The 19,986-nt window shown below is 46.2% G+C and overlaps 1 protein-coding gene across 5 annotated transcripts; it reads left to right on the top strand.

Moving 5' to 3' along the window:
• The first annotated feature begins 1,171 nt into the window (after positions 1 to 1,171).
• On the top strand, positions 1,172 to 18,996 carry LOC123159739 (uncharacterized). Of its 5 annotated transcripts, none has more exons than XR_006479861.1 (4): positions 1,172 to 1,398; positions 1,948 to 2,084; positions 14,957 to 15,023; positions 15,124 to 15,213. XR_006479861.1 is itself a non-coding variant. In XM_044577551.1 (4 exons), the coding sequence occupies exons 1-4, from the start codon at positions 1,270 to 1,272 to the stop codon at positions 18,779 to 18,781; spliced, it is 618 nt and encodes a 205-aa protein (XP_044433486.1). In that variant the 5' UTR covers positions 1,172 to 1,269; the 3' UTR covers positions 18,782 to 18,996. The 5 variants fall into 5 exon arrangements, 4 of the variants coding, with proteins under 4 accessions (XP_044433486.1, XP_044433487.1, XP_044433489.1 ...); XM_044577551.1 differs by lacking the exons at positions 14,957 to 15,023; positions 15,124 to 15,213 and adding exons at positions 16,832 to 17,138; positions 18,737 to 18,996; XM_044577552.1 differs by lacking the exons at positions 14,957 to 15,023; positions 15,124 to 15,213 and adding an exon at positions 18,435 to 18,707.
• Positions 18,997 to 19,986: the final 990 nt, after the last annotated feature.

Raw genomic sequence — 19,986 nt, 5'->3', positions numbered from 1 at the left:
CTGCTCACGCATTCGTTCCCCTTTCCGTCTACTCCGCTGCCTCCTCTCCCTCTTCTCTCCGTCAGTTTTGCTGGCCGGAAGAGGATGGGGGAAGGGATCGGCCCCCACTCCACGATGTCCATATATATATATATATATATATATATATATATATATATATATATATATATATATATATATATATATATATATATATATATATATATATATATATTCCCTAAGTTTGCTTCCCTACTGGCTTTTGGCTTGTTGCCATCTAGATTTACACGATGTGGAGGCGCCATTGTCTCATATTCATTTTCCTATTCTTCTTGGATGTTGCCTTCCTCGGCGGAGGTAGGATTTGAAAGCCTCTCAAGTCAATAACCTCCCAAAATCTTTCACGTGTTTTTTTCGTGTGTTTTCTCTCTCATTTCTATTGGTTTTCCTCGTTATTTTGATTTTTTTTCTTTCTTTCTTTCTTCTTATTTTTAAATACATGTCGACCTCATTGAACATTTTTCGTATATACATTTTGACCATTTTTCAGATACAGGCTAAACATTTTTCAAATGCCATATAAATAATTATTTGAAATACACGGTGAAAAGTTGTAAAATCCACATTGAACATTTGTAATACAAAGTGAACATTTTCTAACACGCAAAGAATTTTCCAAAAATATCATGAACTTTTAAAAGAAATGTGCGAATATTTCTTAAGTGTTTATGGACATTTTTTAATGTCATGGTTTTTTTTGATATGTTATGACCATTTTTAAAAACTGCGCGATCAAAGTTTTTCACTTGAAGACCATTTTATAAAAAATTCACGAAACATATTTTCAAACCCGTGAATGTTTCTTAAATTTCATGAATAGCCTTGAATGGTACAAATATTTTTTACAGATTGCGCGAAAAAACTCTAGATTTTCACAACACTTCATAAAAAGACCATGAACATATTTCTAAACACGCCAGCGTTCTGAAAACTACAGGAACATATTTGTTTTTGAATTGGTACAAAAATTTTACAACCTTTCATGCTGTATGATCACTTTTTTAAAATGTCATAAGTATAGGTTTAATGCGTGGACATTGTTTTTGAATGATGTGAACACTTTTGCAAATTACATGAACAATTTTTTACATTTCTTGAACATTTAAGGAATACTATACATGCTGTTGTTGAGCGCTGGCCCATGGACTCAGTCGCTTGAGCGCTGGTCGGCCCCGGAAGGAAAACATCGTCGACGCTCCTCCCCCAACCACCGCTCCTCCGCTCGTGCTGATGGCGGCGGCGATCCGGTCCCTCCTCCGCAAGGCGGCGCCGTCCCTCGGCCGCGGGTCGCCGGCCCTCGGCCGCATGTCGCCGGTGGTGCAGGGGCTTTCGCCGGCGGCGCGCCTCCTCTCAACGACGGTACGTGCCAAACCTTAGCCGCCGCCGCCGCCGGGTCCCTTCCCCGCTCTCCCTCCTCCCTCGCCGCCCGTCGCCCGCGCCTCGCCGAAGCTAGCCGTCTCCACGAGCAGGTACTGGTGGTTGCTGCTGCCGCTGCTACTGCTGGTGGGCGACGCCGACGCCCCCATCTCTGCCGCTGACGGCTGCCCCCACCTCTGATCCTGCGAGTAGGATTAACCTTTGATCCAGCCGAATTGTTGTATAAACTCCTAATCTATGATCTGACGGCAGAAATTTGCAATGAAATTGTATTGAAATACTTGGCAGTAATTGACTGATTATAGATAATCTAGCAGATGTTATTCCCAGGTCATGTGATTCAAAACATTCACAAATCAGAAAATTTGGTCCTCCCGTTAACTGAAGAATTCTTCAGTTCTGGGACAGTGTGGATTATTGTTTCCCAAATCAGAATTCTGCAGTTCTGGCAATACTGTACTCCATTGCAACTTCTTTGTGAATTTCTAGTATTTGTAATAGTATTTACTAATGTCCTTCAAATTTTTATAGGGGGGACAAGTGGCTTATTCTGATGATGATGAAACGCTGGCCAAACAGCGTGAGGAAATAAAGCGCATGACTGCTGAGTTTGATGCGAGCATGCTGGAGATCCGCAAGAATTTGGATGCTATGGATGAAATTGAGAGGTAAATACCTTTGTACCATAGTATACAACTGGACGAGCATTTTTGTAATTTTTACGCTCAATACTTTTTCTGAACACTATTGAGTTTTCACACAAAAACAGTTAACTTGTTTTGGATCAGAATATAAAATAAATCCCTCCCAAGTTTTATGCGTGTATGGGGTGTGGGCCGATCGATGGGGTGTTGTGCTTGCTGCGGGTATGCGGTGGTCATGGGGTTTGTGTCAGGTCGGTTTGGAAGGGGGCCGGTTTTTTCAGCGGTGCTCTGATTGTCTTGCCGCTCCCTTTGGTGAGAAAATTTTGCTGCTGCGTACCAGTCGTCCCTTCCTCTCCTGCGTGGTGGACCTGGGGCTTCGATTGGATCCGACTGATTATTGTTGCTACCTTCTGTGTCCAATCTTGGTGTGTGTTCTTTCAGATGTTAACCATATGGTTTAATCTGCAGTAATTTATTTTCTATGATGTCTGTGTATTTAGGTCTCTTTCTTGGTCTGTTATGGCTGAAAGAGATGGCCATCCATCTTCCGCTGTTAGAAAGCGGCGTAGTATGCTGTTTAGTTTCTATATGTGTGTTCCGTTGTGTGGTTTGGGCCATGCTTTCATGCGTGTCTGCTCCTTCAATATGTGACGCCCGGATAATCAAGCTACAGTAACCTCTGCTAATGACATCACATCACCTCCGTTACTGTCGCTAATCTCGCGTTAGTTCGAAAACAATTCAAATTCAAATTTAAGATTTAGGCGAACAACAAAAGTTTTCAAACATTAAAACTAAAATGTCCAAAATGTGTCAAATAAATCATGGGTAATACTAGTGGAGAAACCACAAATTTTATAAAATGTTTAAAGGCTCTAAACTAATTAAAATAGCAGCTATAACAATTAATTAAATGCCTTTTAAAAATAATAATAATACAAACTATTTTAATTAGGTGTCAAACTTTTGGGGCAGTAGAATAAATTATAACATTAAATTAGGAGTTGTATTTATATTTTATAAAACAGAAATTAAAAGAAAATAGATAAAGAAAAGAAAACAGAAAACAAAGCTAAAAAAAAAGAGAAAGCAACCCCCCCCCCACTGGGCTTCGGCCTAGCAGGCCACAACCCCCCACTGGGCCAACCCACCAGGCCCAGCCGGCCACTCCCCCACTCCTCCTTATCTCCTCACCCCCGAATCCCTCACCCGATCCCCACTCCCCCCGCTCTCCCCTCACTTCCCCGATCTAGATCGAGATCGGGGCGACCACGCACCCGACCCTGTCGATGCCATCGCCCGGATCGCTGACGCCTGCCGTCGTCGTTGCCTCCTCGCCCTCCTCTCCTCGCGCGACACCCACCTGAAGCCGCGGCCGCGCCTCATCGCTGCCCCGACCCCATCGCCTCGTTGCCTCGCTCGACGCCCGCCGCCGCCGGACTCCCCCCGTCGAACGCCGCCCCTGCCTCCTCCCAGGCGCCCCCTCGACTGGATCGGGGAGGGGCCAGGTCCCGCGCCGCCCCAGCGCGCCCCGACGCCGGTGCCCACCTGCGCCTTCACCCATCGTCGCCGGACAGCCGCCACCTCGTCCTCTCCCTCGTCGGACCTCCGCGACCGCCGTCGAGCCCACTGCCCTAAACCCCTACGCCTCGATGTGAGCTCCGGTCTCCTTCCCTCTCTCCCCTTATTCTCTGTCACCGACGCCGTTCACTCGCGCACGCATGACCGTAGCCCGCCCTGCTGCCGCCTCTGCTCACTCCCGCCGCCATGAGCTCGCTTCGGTCGAGCTCCGGCCTCGTCCCGCAGCCCCCGCTTTGGCTCCGCCACGCCCGCTCGCTGCCAGCCCTGCGGTCGCCGTCCCAGCTCACACCGACCGTCGTCGGCCCCGCGGCCAACTCCGGCGCCCCGCCGCGCCATGACGGTCGTCGCCCGCGCACTCGGGTTCGCCCTATCGGGCGCGCGCCCACACCCGTTACGCTCCAGCCCCTGCGCCCGAACGCCTAGCGCCCGTTAAGGCCCTGGGCCACTTACATGCGGGCCCCAGCGCCCAGAACGTTTTGTTAAAAAAAAAGAGAGAAGAATTTTAAAAACATATATATATATATAATAAATAATAAATAATAAAAATAAATAAATAAATAAATAAATAACTTAACTAATTATGTTTAATTAACCTAGTTAACTAACTAACCTAATTAACTCTGTTTAATTAAACTTGTTAATTAATCAGTCAATGACATGCGGGACCCACACATCAGTTTGACCCCGTCAACTCTATTGACTACTGACGTCAGCATGACATCATGCTGATGTCATTATTCCATTTTCGAATTAATTTAAATAACTAATTAAATTCCAAAAATTAATAAAATCTTTAGAAAATCATAACTTTTAATCCGTAACTCGGATTAAATTATTTTCAACATGAAAGTTGCTCAGAACGACGAGACGAATCCGGATACGCAGTCCGTTCGTCCGCCACACCCCCCTAACCTATCGAACCCGCAACTTTTCTCCTCCGGCTCCTCTGCCCGAAAACACGAAACACCGGGAATACTTTCCCGGATGATTCCCCCCTTAACCAGTACCACCTCATACCACGTTAGGGCACGCCTAGCATCGCTTCTTGACATGTCATGCATCGATATGCATCTGTTTACTTGGTATTCATTGTTTCTTCCCCCTCTTCTCTCCGGTAGACTACGAGACCGATGCTGCTGCTGCCCAGTTCGACTACGGTGTTGACGACCCCTCTCTCTTGCCAGAGCAACCAGGCAAGCCCCCCCCTTGATCACCAGATATCGCCTATTCTCCTCTATACTGCTTGCATTAGAGTAGTGTAGCATGTTACTGCTTTCGTTAATCCTATTCTGATGCATAGCCTGACATTGTCGCTACATCTGTTGATACCTTACCTGCAATCCTAAATGCTTAGTATAGGATGCTAGTTTATCATCATTGGCCCTACATTATTGTCAGTCTGCCTTGCTATACTATCGGGCCGTGATCACTTGGGAGGTGATCACGGGTATATACTATACATACATACATACTATACAGATGGTGACTAAAGTCGGGTCAGCTCATTGAGTACCCGCAAGTGATTCTGACGAGGGGGCTGAAAGGACAGGTGGCTCCATCCCGGTAGAGGTGGGCCTGGGTTCCCGACGGCCCTCGACTGTTACTTTGTGGCGGAGCGACAGGGCAGGTTGAGACCACCTAGGAGACAGGTGGGCCTGGCCCTGTTCGGCGTTCGCGGATACTTAACACGCTTAACGAGATCTTGGTATTTGATCTGAGTCGGCTACGAGCCTATACGCACTAACCATCTACGTGGGAGTAGTTATGGGTATCCCGACGTCGTGGTATCAGCCGAAGCACTTCAGACGTCAGCGACGGAGCGGCGCGCGCCGGATTGGACTGGAACGCCTGCTAGGCTAGGTCTGCTTCCGGCCGCCCACGCAACGTGCAGGTGTGCTCATGGGCGATGGGCCCAGACCCCTGTGCGCTTAGGTTTAGACCGGCGTGCTGGCCTCTCTGTTGTGCCTAGGTGGGGCTGCGACGTGTTGATCTTTCGCGGCCGGGCATGACCCAGGAAAGTGTGTCCGGCCAAATGGGATCAAGCGTGTTGGGCTATGTGGTGCACCCCTGCAGGGAAGTTAATCTATTCGAATAGCTGTGATCTTCGGTAACAGGACGACTTGGAGTTGTACCTTGACCTTATGACAACTAGAACCGGATACTTAAATAAAACACACCCTTCCAAGTGCCAGATACAACCGGTGGTCGCTCTCTCTCAGGGATACGAGGAGGGGATCGCCGGGTAGGATTATGCTATGCGATGCTATCTGGAGATGCGCTTGGAGATGCTACCTGGATATGCTACTGGAGATGCTACTTGGAGGACTTCAATCTACTCTCTTCTACATGCTGCAAGACGGAGGCTGCCAGAAGCATAGTCTTCGACAGGATTAGCTATCCCCCTCTTATTCTGGCATTCTGCAGTTCAGTCCACTGATATGACCTCCTTACACATATACCCTTGCATATGTAGTGTAGTTCCTTGCTTGCGAGTACTTTGGATGAGTACTCACGGTTGCTTTTCTCCCTCTTTTCCCCTTTCCCTTCTACCTGGTTGTCGCAACCAGATGCTGGAGCCCTGGAGTCAGACGCCACCGTCGACGACGACCCCTACTACACCGGAGGTGCCTACTACTACGTGCAGGCCGCTGACGATGACCAGGAGTAGTTAGGAGGATCCCAGGCAGGAGGCCTGCGCCTCTTTCGATCTGTATCCCAGTTTGTGCTAGCCTTCTTAAGGCAAACTTGTTTAACTTATGTCTGTACTCAGATATTGTTGCTTCCGCTGACTCGTCTATGATCGAGCACTTGTATTCGAGCCCTCGAGGCCCCTGGCTTGTATTATGATGCTTGTATGACTTATTTTTAATTGTAGAGTTGTGTTGTGATATCTTCCCGTGAGTCCCTGATCTTGATCGTACACATTTGCGTGCATGATTAGTGTACGATTAAATCGGGGGCGTCACAAGTTGGTATCAGAGCCAACTGCCTGTAGGAATCCCCCTTCCACACTCCTTGGCCGAAGTCGAGTCTAGACATTGCAAAAACTTTTACTAACTTGGCTGTGTGCCTTACGGGCCCACGTCGCCATCGGGTGGTACTAGGATCTTTTACTCCTCGACCTTTACTCTGGGACTCTGACATCTCTTCTATTCGGGTTAAACAATTTTACTAACTCCGACTCTAGGTTCTCGCAATTACTTCCTCCCGGAGAGCCCCTTATTATGGACGATCGCCTGCTGCACCAGAAGTTTTCCGTAGATGCTATTTGATGTTTTACCGAGACACTTGTGTCCACCGCCCTTGCAAATTCACTACCACCGAGACATCCCTATGGATAGCTACTTATACTTGCCACCCATACCTTCATTCTCGATTACTCTTGTTAGTACAAGATATCCGAAACGGCTTCGCGCTATTCCGAGAATCCTTTGTGCTTGCTGCCTTGCAGTCTCTTTGCCACCTGAATACCCCTAAGTATAATTCCTCCCACTTATCGAGGATTTGTTCATCCGCAGTTATTCATGTGGATCATAAAATTCTTGGAATACTATTCGGTTTTCCGAAAATCCTCAGCAGCCTATTGCTCTTGAATTCCTTGAATTCCTGCATTATGGTTAATTCCATATTTCTAGTAACCTCCGTTGACATCCTTTGTCACTATCATTTTGAGTCCATTGATTCGATATGTTGCGAATGCTCGCACTCCTCGATCAGATCCTAGAATTCATCCTTCCGGCTCAGACGTCATTTTGAACATGAGCTGGTCCTCGATCAATCAAGTTGTCGTCGAATGTACCCCTAAGTCTATTCAACTTATCCATCCTTGATCAGAGCGTTGCTTCTGATCCCCTGATCTGGAAGTCATAATGGTTTTGCATTTTGAACTTTGAATTAGTCAGATGTTTCTATAATCAGATCTCCTTGCATTCTTCTTCCTCTGGCTGAGTACCGATGCTCACATCAGATCCCTTGTGGACCATCGGTTCCTTTGTTGGATTTTATCTGACAACGCCCTTCATATTCAATAACCTTGTGAGCCTTTCCTCTGATACATAATGCCTTTGGTAAATTGTATCCTCTGCTTTCTTAGCCATGCTCTGTCTTCGAGCTTGAGTTAATTACTTCTAAAGATTCTGGTATATGATTATAAGATGCCCCGATGGGTTGAACCTATGCCTTCCTTAATGGGTGAGAACTCGAAAGTTTTCACGAGTCGTACTCTTCTGGTATTTTGCCAGATAAAATTTCAAAACTACAACTTTATTGAGTGCGAGAAGTGAATGAAAGGTTGTGCATTGGAGAAGTGGGAGTCGACCTTGAACTTTGCGTTCATGCCCATGGACACGATGTACATCTTCTCATCGAAGCTTCTTTTAAAATCAATTATTCCCTTGGTATAAGTTCATCTTATATCTGAGATCTGGCCTTTTTGCAATCGTGGTTCTGACCATGTTCTCCTTTAAATATCATATCCTGTGCAAGTTTAAGCACTTGTCTTCTATAGAGCAATACCCAAGTTCAACTTCTAGTTTGATCTGTCGTCGAGTATTACCACCTGGTATCTCGAGATTATCTTGGAACTGCATAATTTCTTATGAGTTCTTCATCAAGTACTACATACTCACCGATTACAATTTTTCATGGGCTCGGAGTTATTGAACACTCAAAGACACCGATAACTGAACCGAGTCCGCTCTACGGTTCAACAACTCTTCAGTAAGCTTCTATAAGTACGAGTTTGTACCCGATCACGCCATTCCTAGCCTGTTTGGCTATATCATTGTCGTGACGATTCTAACGGTGCTACCTGGTCCTTATTCTCGGAGCACCAATTTTTGACGATGAACTAATCTTACGTCGATTTTCCTCGTCATACCCTTTCACCTTAACAACAAGTTTGAGTTCGAGTTTGTGTCGTACCCTTGGTTCCAATAACCTTTCACTTCATCATTACTTTGACTTGATGTCGTCGCCGATCGATTACATCTTCATGAACTCTCGCGACAAAGGTTTCGTGATCGTCAACATTCTGAGCTCATCCAGGATATCAATTGGATTCATGATGAGAAATACCATCCTTGCCTCGATGAATTGTATTATCATCGACCACTTTATTGCCTTCCCACCAACACAAGCTTGTTCATGTTTGGTGTTATACCTTGAGTTCCTTGCTGTCCAGCAATTGATCTTCCTTACCTCGGAAGTATTACCATCTCTTTTTGTCAAGAATGTGGTGACAATTTCACCACCTCTTAATAATTCTTGATATCATAATACTTCTTGCCATCTTCGTTCATTCCTTGGTCCCCGTATTGTTTTCAACCGGAATACCGACAATGGAGCTATGACGTGTGAATTCAAAACTTCTAGCAACCCTATTGCTTTGAAGTGAATGGGCGATAGTTCATTCTAAGTCCTTCGCTAATTGAATCACCATTCTGACATTGGTCGTGCAACCCAACCCATATTTCGGGCGCACATTTCAACCAATGTTTAATTGTGTATGTTTTCCTCGAACATACTTCCTTATATCATTTGATCTGGCAAATGTTATCTCCTTGTTCACTTAATGGTGGAAATCCATCTTTTGGGGTCTCGGCGAATTGTCGTTGAGTTCACCAGACACCTCCTTGTCCTCTCCTTGGGTTAATGATGAACTCTTGTTAATGGAAGTCACTTCATAGTTCATTTCCCGAGAATCTTACAGTGTCATCCCGTCAATTGGTGTTGCACCTTTCTTCTCAGGCATCCTGAGCCTGAGGTATCCTGACACCAATCATACCTGAATCTCCGTCAGATATGATGGTTAGGACAACTTTCCAAGAGTTATGATATTGATCCTTTGATGACCCGGTAACATGATGTCATGCCTAGCACCCCCCCCCCCCCGGCTGGAGGACCTATCATTATAGATTCCTTTTCAGCAAGGTTATCCATTCACCCATGAGGAAATTGTAAGACTTATTCTACAAGTTATTCCTGATGGATCCTTCGTGTTTCCAGAGTCTGATCTTCACATGAAGACCATGTCAATGCTATCTCGAAGCATGTCTATGGTTCTCCAATTTTCAACAAGAACATGTGAAACCCAATGTTAAATGTTTCCTGCCCAATTATCCAAACACCGTTGAATGGGTAATGTCATGAAAATTTCTCTTCCCTTTCCTAAAGGGGTTTTCTACGCTATATCCCGTCATGAATATCATGCGTTGCTTGCCCTTGGGAAGGATATACCCCCTGATATATGTGTTTAAACACACCTTCCTTTTCATTGTTCTGTTTAATCTGATAATCTTATTTTCCTTTCCATTGGTTGGTTTAACCTTTCTTGAGGTCTATATAATCTAAGCAGTATTATTCTTCTGCTTATGTAAACACCTCGGTGTACAACTCTGTCAGTAAGACCCTGTTGAAATTGTCGATAGCATTCCGGTCACCACCGATGGACGAGAACTTTGCCTATTGGTCCGCCTCGTTCAACGAGCAGGAAAATGGTTCTCTTCGTCCCTCGCCCTTGGTACCGACATTGTGCCGACATAACTGATAGGCTACCCTCTGACATGCCTTGCTATTGTGACCGTGCGAGATGTCACCGCTCCTATTTTTAACCCACATGGTGGGCCCATAACCCACAGTTCCACAGGGTCGAAACCTGACTCTCCTGTACACCCCCTGTTCCCAAAGTTATTCCTCACGCGTGGCCTCGTGTGTAATTCACGAGCCACCTTCCGATGAGATCATCAATCTGGTATCAGACGCAATACTTATTCCCATTGCTCTGAACCCCTTTCACACTTCGCTTCAGGCAACGAACGATTGCCTATGCGCTTGAAACTTCTATTTTGCACCTTCTTGCTTTGCTCTCGATATTGTCTTAAATTTCAATTCGAGAGTTACTTTCCGCCACCTTCCTTGTTGTTGTCTACCAGATAATCTACCCTGCAGAGATCCATTCTTCGGTATACCCCCTTAATCTTTCGTTAGTACGATGAAATTTCTGAAGAAAGGATGATGACTTCATCATGATGACCTGAAGCAGAGAAAGGAAGACATCAATATAATGGGTCGACCTCTTCGAGAAGAGCAACCAAGACTGAGAAGATCCGTTAGCATTTCGTAATTAGATCCCTCCCCCCTTACTCCTGCTCCTAAATCTCGGGACGAGATTTCTTGTAGTGGAGGAGAATGGTGACGCCCGGATAATCAAGCTACAGTAACCTCTGCTAATGACACCACATCACCTCCGTTACTGTCGCTAATCTCGCGTTAGTTCGAAAACGATTCAAATTCAAATTTGAGATTTAGGCGAACAACAAAAGTTTTCAAACATTAAAACTAAAATGTCCAAAATGTGTCAAATAAATCATGGGTAATACTAGTGGAGAAACCACAAATTTTATAAAATGTTTAAAGGCTCTAAACTAATTAAAATAGCAGCTATAACAATTAATTAAATGCCTTTTAAAAATAATAATAATACAAACTATTTTAATTAGGTGTCAAACTTTTGGGGCAGTAGAATAAATTATAACATTAAATTAGGAGTTGTATTTATATTTTATAAAACAGAAATTAAAAGAAAATAGATAAAGAAAAGAAAACAGAAAACAAAGCTAAAAAAAGAGAAAGCAACCCCCCCCCCCCCACTGGGCTTCGGCCCAGCAGGCCACAACCCCCCACTGGGCCAACCCACCAGGCCCAGCCGGCCACTCCCCCACTCCTCCTTATCTCCTCACCCACCGAATCCCTCACCCGATCCCCACTCCCCCCCGCTCTCCCCTCACTTCCCCGATCTAGATCGAGATCGGGGCGACCACGCACCCGACCCTGTCGATGCCACCGCCTCGGATCGCTGACGCCTGCCGTCGTCGTTGCCTCCTCGCCCTCCTCTCCTTGCGCGACACCCACCTGAAGCCGCGGCCGCGCCTCATCGCTGCCCCGACCCCATCGCCTCGTTGCCTCGCTCGACGCCCGCCGCCGCCGGACTCCACCCCGTCGAACGCCGCCCCCTGCCTCCTCCCAGGCGCCCCCTCGACTGGATCGGGGAGGGGCCAGGTCCCGCGCCGCCCCAGCGCGGCCCGACGCCGGTGCCCACCTGCGCCTTCACCCATCGTCGCCGGACAGCCGCCACCTCGTCCTCTCCCTCGTCGGACCTCCCCGACCGCCGTCGAGCCCACTGCCCTAAACCCCTACGCCTCGCTGTGAGCTCCGGTCTCCTTCCCTCTCTCCCCTTATTCTCTATCACCGACGCCGTTCACTCGCGCACGCATGACCGTAGCCCGCCCTGCTGCCGCCTCTGCTCACTCCCGCCGCCATGAGCTCGCTTCGGTCGAGCTCCGGCCTCGTCCCGCAGCCCCCGCTTTGGCTCTGCCACGCCCGCTCGCTGCCAGCCCTGCGGTCGCCGTCCCAGCTCACACCGACCGTCGTCGGCCCCGCGGCCAACTCCGGCGCCCCGCCGCGCCATGACGGTCGTCGCCCGCGCACTCGGGTTCGCCCTATCGGGCGCGCGCCCACACCCGTTACGCTCCAGCCCCTGCGCCCGAACGCCCAGCGCCCGTTAAGGCCCTGGGCCACTTACATGCGGGCCCCAGCGCCCAGAACGTTTTGTTAAAAAAAAAGAGAGAGAGGAATTTTAAAAACATATATATATATAATAAATAAATAATAAATAATAAAAATAAATAAATAAATAAATAATTAACTTAACTAATTATGTTTAATTAACCTAGTTAACTAACTAACCTAATTAACTCTGTTTAATTAAACTTGTTAATTAATCAGTCAATGACATGCGGGACCCACAGATCAGTTTGACCCCGTCAACTCTATTGACTGCTGACGTCAGCATGACATCATGCTGATGTCATTATTCCATTTTCGAATTAATTTAAATAACTAATTAAATTCCAAAAATTAATAAAATCTTTAGAAAATCATAACTTTTAATCCGTAACTCGGATTAAATTATTTTCAACATGAAAGTTGCTCAGAACGACGAGACGAATCCGGATACGCAGTCCGTTCGTCCGCCACACCCCCCTAACCTATCGAACCCGCAACTTTTCCCCTCCGGCTCCTCTGCCCGAAAACACGAAACACCGGGAATACTTTCCCGGATGATTCCCCCCTTAACCAGTACCACCTCATACCACATTAGGGCACGCCTAGCATCGCTTCTTGACATGTCATGCATCGATATGCATCTGTTTACTTGGTATTCATTGTTTCTTCCCCCTCTTCTCTCCGGTAGACTACGAGACCGACGCTGCTGCTGCCCAGTTCGACTACGGTGTTGACGACCCCTCTCTCTTGCCAGAGCAACCAGGCAAGCCCCCCCTTGATCACCAGATATCGCCTATTCTCCTCTATACTGCTTGCATTAGAGTAGTGTAGCATGTTACTGCTTTCGTTAATCCTATTCTGATGCATAGCCTGACATTGTCGCTACATCTGTTGATACCTTACCTGCAATCCTAAATGCTTAGTATAGGATGCTAGTTTATCATCATTGGCCCTACATTATTGTCAGTCTGCCTTGCTATACTATCGGGCCGTGATCACTTGGGAGGTGATCACGGGTATATACTATACATACATACATACTATACAGATGGTGACTAAAGTCGGGTCAGCTCATTGAGTACCCGCAAGTGATTCTGACGAGGGGGCTGAAAGGACAGGTGGCTCCATCCCGGTAGAGGTGGGCCTGGGTTCCCGACGGCCCTCGACTGTTACTTTGTGGCGGAGCGACAAGGCAGGTTGAGACCACCTAGGAGACAGGTGGGCCTGGCCCTGTTCGGCGTTCGCGGATACTTAACACGCTTAACGAGATCTTGGTATTTGATCTGAGTCGGCTACGAGCCTATACGCACTAACCATCTACGTGGGAGTAGTTATGGGTATCCCGACGTCGTGGTATCAGCCGAAGCACTTCAGACGTCAGCGACGGAGCGGCGCGCGCCGGATTGGACTGGAACGCCTGCTAGGCTAGGTCTGCTTCCGGCCGCCCACGCAACGTGCAGGTGTGCTCAGGGCGATGGGCCCAGACCCCTGCGCGCTTAGGTTTAGACCGGCGTGCTGGCCTCTCTGTTGTGCCTAGGTGGGGCTGCGACGTGTTGATCTTTCGCGGCCGGGCATGACCCAGGAAAGTGTGTCCGGCCAAATGGGATCAAGCATGTTGGGCTATGTTGTGCACCCCTGCAGGGAAGTTAATCTATTCGAATAGCTGTGATCTTCGGTAACAGGACGACTTGGAGTTGTACCTTGACCTTATGACAACTAGAACCGGATACTTAAATAAAACACACCCTTCCAAGTGCCAGATACAACCGGTGGTCGCTCTCTCTCAGGGATACGAGGAGGGGATCGCCGGGTAGGATTATGCTATGCGATGCTATCTGGAGATGCGCTTGGAGATGCTACCTGGATATGCTACTTGGAGATGCTACTTGGAGGACTTCAATCTACTCTCTTCTACATGCTGCAAGACGGAGGCTGCCAGAAGCATAGTCTTCGACAGGATTAGCTATCCCCCTCTTATTCTGGCATTCTGCAGTTCAGTCCACTGATATGGCCTCCTTACACATATACCCTTGCATATGTAGTGTAGTTCCTTGCTTGCGAGTACTTTGGATGAGTACTCACGGTTGCTTTTCTCCCTCTTTTCCCCTTTCCCTTCTACCTGGTTGTCGCAACCAGATGCTGGAGCCCTGGAGTCAGACGCCACCGTCGACGACGACCCCTACTACACCGGAGGTGCCTACTACTACGTGCAGGCCGCTGACGATGACCAGGAGTAGTTAGGAGGATCCCAGGCAGGAGGCCTGCGCCTCTTTCGATCTGTATCCCAGTTTGTGCTAGCCTTCTTAAGGCAAACTTGTTTAACTTATGTCTGTACTCAGATATTGTTGCTTCCGCTGACTCGTCTATGATCGAGCACTTGTATTCGAGCCCTCGAGGCCCCTGGCTTGTATTATGATGCTTGTATGACTTATTTTAATTGTTAGAGTTGTGTTGTGATATCTTCCCGTGAGTCTCTGATCTTGATCGTACACATTTGCGTGCATGATTAGTGTACGATTAAATCGGGGGCGTCACACAATAGTAGCAGCTTCTGGGAACAGCGATTCTTTTCCTGGCAGCAGCAGTGCTGCAAGGACTGTTTGTCCTTGATTGGCTGCCAGTGTTGTTATGGTTCATGCTCTGCTGGTGGTCACTAATCGACCTTCTGGTATATGTTTATTTGATTTTTGTTCTGTGTGTATTCATGGTACATATGTGCATTGGGTTGGGCTGATCATAGGTTGTTATAGGATATCCATTTGATGGCTAGAGAGAATTGCATGAAGTGGCGGATTCGGCGCAGGCTTCATCTCTTTGGTGAACTCTTCCTTCTGCGTTGGTTGTAGGTGCTTTCTGTTTGGATCTGTTGGGCTCACTCTTCCTGTTGGTATTTTTGGATGTTTTACTGCTGTTCTAGGTGTACAGGTGCCGAGATTCACTGTTGGCCGGGTTCCTTATATGTCTAGACAGTACGTGGCTTATTTGAAAGGTTAGCCAGGGGTATCTTTGTTGTTGTGTCCGTGCTTTGTGGTCGCTTCTTTTGTTGCCGGGTTTATTTCGATCTGATTGTCCGCAATTCTGGTCGTCGTGTTTTGGTTGTAGCCTCTTATAGGAAGAGGAATTACCTTGGCTGTCCAGATTATACTTGCTCCTATTGTGGTGCTGTTATTTGGTTTGAAGAAAGGGCGACACATCTTAGCTCTTTGTCTCAGAGAAGCATATTTCATAATCTTTGTTGTAAACAGGGTAATGTGAAGCTGAAAAAGCATCGGCCCTGGCCTGCTCCGTTGAATGAACTAGTAAGTTTGCACGTGCAACGCACGTGTAATCTTCTTATAAATAATTCTAAGCCTCCCATCTTGCATCAAGATGCCCTTTGTCCTTGGGAGGACACATCTCTAATAGTATATTTGTGTCGTAGTGGTTATATAGCGGACATATGTGCCACCTTCAATTATCTCTGACATTTGCCAAATTGATGAATTATTAAATTAATATCACTACATTTGATCCATGAATGTTATTTAATAGCAGGTGATACCTAATACCACATGCATATACTTAATCCCGATCTTGACAAACTCATCATATGACCACAAAAGAAAACACATTCAATCAATTACACAAAATGCAGACTTCTGAAGTATTTAATAGCAACAAAATAAAACTATAAATTAACTTTGCACCAGCCATGACTTAAGTACGCGCAAATTCCAGTGAAATCAATCATCCGACCAACTATTGTGTGCACAATGGATTATACACAAAAGTGAAAGAAATATTGTCAGACTTAATGTTTTAGTAACTCTAGTATGATTGGAGAAGCATGAAGATATTTTACTGGCCTTGATGCCTAGTAGAAGGGAAAAAATAGAGCACATAGACTTACCAAAGGCTAGTTGTCATGATGTTTTTTTTCTTCAGATTACCACAAGTTACATACGATAAAATGCCATCTTTGAATTTATTGTACTGGCATCACTGACTATCTTCTAAAAAGGATAAGACCTGAGCAATGAGCTATCAATTTTCCTTCACTAATATGATGGACCTCTCAAATGGGGCTTGTTGCAACCAGCAAAGATCCTACATCTTGTCACCTCAGGTTCAGAATATTAGCTTCAGCATAGCAGCAACTCCAAGATTTGATGTACTACTATCTATGCTACTTTTGTGCCCTTTCATATAAGTAACAACATCTATAAGATCATCAATATGCACCTTTATAGTAAGGCAAGATGAAACAATAAGCATCTACTCCCTCCGTAAACTAATATAAGAGCGTTTAAATCACTACTTTAGTTATCTAAACGCTCTTATATTAGTTTACAGAGCGAGTACATAATAACAGGAAGGTCGGTTTTATACCAGACTGCTTGTGAATGTACTTGATTAATCACATTGACTTGGTTTTTTCATATGGACAACACTATGCAGTTCCCTTCATCTTGGTGAGAACAAATGCATAGGTAGACGTCTACACATCTGAAATTGCTAATTAGTTGAAAATGCGAGTCTGATCAGATTCCGATAACACAATGGAATAGAAAAAGACATCAGATCAATATGACACCTGGCGTTGCGTGGCAAGGGCGTGTAACTGACCAAACTTAACGCAATGACAGATCCAATGGACATGGTGGTCGCTTGAGCCTGGGTTGGTTTCCGGCCAGGTGGATGCAGCCTGTGGAAGATGAGAACCCGAGGGGGCAGCGTCGGCCGGCACCTGCTCGATGTCGACCACGGAAGGGCACCAAGCATGGCAGATATAGTGAGAGCCGAACAGGGAGACCACCGCTGACTGTGATGCTCGCCATTCTCCCCGACAAGGAGATCTGGTTGGAGGATGTCGAGGATGCGAAGCTAGTGAGGCAGTTGTCCGCGGAGCCGCCCGGAAGGCCAGCAAATAACACCGAGGAACATGAGGCGTCCCCGACGGCCTGTTAGGTGGTGTAGGAGGCGGCTTCCAGACGGCTGGCTGTAGGAGGATGCGCCGTCCACGACAGCCAAGCCATGTGGTGTAGGAGGAGGCGCGCCGTCCCTGACGGCCGGCCAATCGGTGTAGGGAGGCGGCGCTGCCGACGGCCGAGGCGAGGCGAGGCGATGGGTTGGGGCAACACAGAGATGGGAGGGGCGGCGTCCTTCAAGGTGCAACGGCTCGAGGCGATGCGGGAGGCGTCGTGAAGGTCCGGCGGCTGGAGGCGATGGGGGAGGCGTCGTGAAGGTGCGGCGGCTGGAGGTGATTTGGGGGCAGAGCGATGATGCAGCAGTTACTTTCCTTCTTTCTTTCTTGATTGACGTGGGCAGTTTCTTTCCTTTCGTGCGAAAGGAAGATGATAACGGAAGAGAAAGTACTTTCCTTTCTTTCTTGATTGACGTGGGGCAGTTTCTTTCCTTTTGTGCCAAAGGAAGGTGATCACGAAAGAGAAAGTTATGTTTAGCGTTAAACGTGTTTAGTCGCTCACCATTAGGACAATATCAACTGTTGGATGAATGTGAATGGATGGCCGAGATCTGTTGGATCTGCCCCACCGGGTCTTTTTATATTGGTATAGATATAGATATAGATATAGATAGATATAGATGAGCTGATGAGGTTTTAATGGTGGACCTCGATCAAATTCTTTTATGCGTCTTATCAGATCTTATAATTTGATGTTTGCTTTTACTTCTCTTGGAGCGAAGGTTGATGATAGCATAAATGTGGGTCAGGGTGTCTACATACTTAAAATAAATGGTGTTGCCTACCATCGGATAGATTCGTTGGTGCCGCCAAGGGGCGTGTCGCCAAAGTTTGCGCAACTCTATATCTATGATACTGAGAATGAGTTGGTTAAGCAGTTCAGGATGCTTTGGGTTTCCTGTGAGCGACTTGAGTCACCTGCTTCAGGTTCTATTAGTATTAGGATTGTTGGATCTGGTACAATATATGTGTTGCAGAATGTCTATTGAAATAGTGCTCTCATGTTTATTCAGCAGACTCTAGTCTTGTTTTTTAGACGCAAAGTAGGGCTCCTGTGATGAACTTTGTGTGAATTGTGACTTGCCTGAGATAAACCTAGTTGCAGAATGTATATAGTACCTCTGTAACTTTATATAAGATGTTTTTTTGATTATTTGAAAGTGTCAAAAAAACGTCTTATGTTTTGACACGGAGGGAGTAATACTTTAAAAGTAAAAAGTGATACCTTTTTATCTCCTAACTAATTTAATTGCCCTTATGTTCAGGCGGAGTGCGGAGGACTATGAGAAGTTCCGTAAGAAGCTAAACAATATTGAGAAAGCATGCAATGTTGCTTTGATCGTGCTGGTGCCTAGCACTGTTCTGCTTTTTATGTCACTGTAGTATCATCTCTATTAGTTGGTTATAAGAAACCCTTATTTAACTAGTGGGTTAAGAAACCCTACCTTCAGAACTCTATGTGTTGTAGTGATCCAGCTTTGGACTTTGCATTGCATCTTAATGAACGCATAATGGTGAGCAGACTCGTTATATTTTCAGTTCCACATATGGAGGTACTCCCTCCGTTCCGAATTACTTGTCGCACGTATGGATGTATCTAGATGTATTTTAGTTTTAGATACATCCATTTCAACGACGAGTAATTTGGAACGGAGGGAGTATGAGATCAAGGTCTCATTTATACTACATATCTGCTCAATGCTTGCAGTAGAAAGCTTTTCTCATTGTTGTGTGGCAGGAGCTGATATTTTCTTATTTATTTACTTTTCCTGTTGGGGATACTTTGGTGCTACCTCCGTTGGGCCTACCAAAATGTCGTGTATTTTGGAATGGAGGTAATAGTTACTCCCTCCGTTCGGAATTACTTGTCTCGGAAATGGATGTATCTAGATGTATTACGGAAGGAGTAGGTAACAAAGGGATGAGGAACTCTTTCCTCTACTCAGAAACAGGTGATCAATTATGTACATCTTTTACGTTATTGGTCATTTGGTTGAAGCTTAGCATTGGCCACTTCAGTGCCCGCTTGGAATATCGTTTTCCCTCTGTACATTGGCTGGTTAGAAAATGTCGGTTGGGCTTGTAACAGGTGGTTGGTTCATCGTATTAGGCCTGTAATGTTTACGCTTGTATCCACGTTTCCGCTCGTAATTGGCTGGTTTGCGATACATGCCTTGATCGGTTATGTCATTGCCTGAAATGCTCTTGCCTCTTGATTTTATAAGATTGGCTTGTAAAACTCTCAGATCCAAGTAGGTCAGCTAGTTAAAACCCAGAATCATCATACCTAGTGTAGTGTCTGATCAAGGACTTGCACTGCCATGCCAATTCTACAAAAAATGCCACTTTTGTGTTAGACCTTGAGGTCTGTCTTTGCGTCGGCACGGCGGCTCGGCTATAGACCATGGCTGATTGATTGGCTGCTGCAGCAAATTTAACCGTGGACCAATTTCTTTTGAAGAACCATGCTGGGAAACCATCTTTGAGCAGAGCAGTTTAGAGAAGTGCATCTGCAATCTCCTGATTGGTGAAATCAGCACGTAGAGAATAATTCATTTCATCAGTAACGTGTGACTGTACTAGATCAATAACAGCAGAGGGTTCAAGAGTATAATCAGCAGAGAATATATTCTGAAAATAAGATTTGGTCGCGGCCCCCATGTCATGAGAAGAGGCGACCATGGTAACTAAGCACAACACTCACCTAACCAATCTTTGGATAATTCCTTAATAGCACCCTGGTCAACAATTAAACTCCTTGAAACCAACACATGGACTTCAAGAATAGCCTATGGACAAATCCTTCAAATATAACTC

Source organism: Triticum aestivum, chromosome 7B, assembly GCF_018294505.1.
Source record: "Triticum aestivum cultivar Chinese Spring chromosome 7B, IWGSC CS RefSeq v2.1, whole genome shotgun sequence".
NCBI classification, from domain to species: domain Eukaryota; kingdom Viridiplantae; phylum Streptophyta; class Magnoliopsida; order Poales; family Poaceae; genus Triticum; species Triticum aestivum.
The sequence above is the reverse complement of the archived record's forward strand: the minus strand, read 5'-3'. Positions and strand labels throughout refer to the sequence as shown.

Coding starts and splice junctions, on each gene's coding strand:
- LOC123159739 (XM_044577551.1), top strand. CDS start 1,270: ATGGCGGCGGCGATCCGGTCCCTCCTCCGCAAGGCGGCGCCGTCCCTC. Junction 1,399..1,947: donor CGCGCCTCCTCTCAACGACG/GTACGTGCCAAA, acceptor AAATTTTTATAG/GGGGGACAAGTGGCTTATTC. Junction 17,139..18,736: donor CCGAGGAACATGAGGCGTCC/CCGACGGCCTGT, acceptor ACTCCCTCCGTT/CCGAATTACTTGTCGCACGT.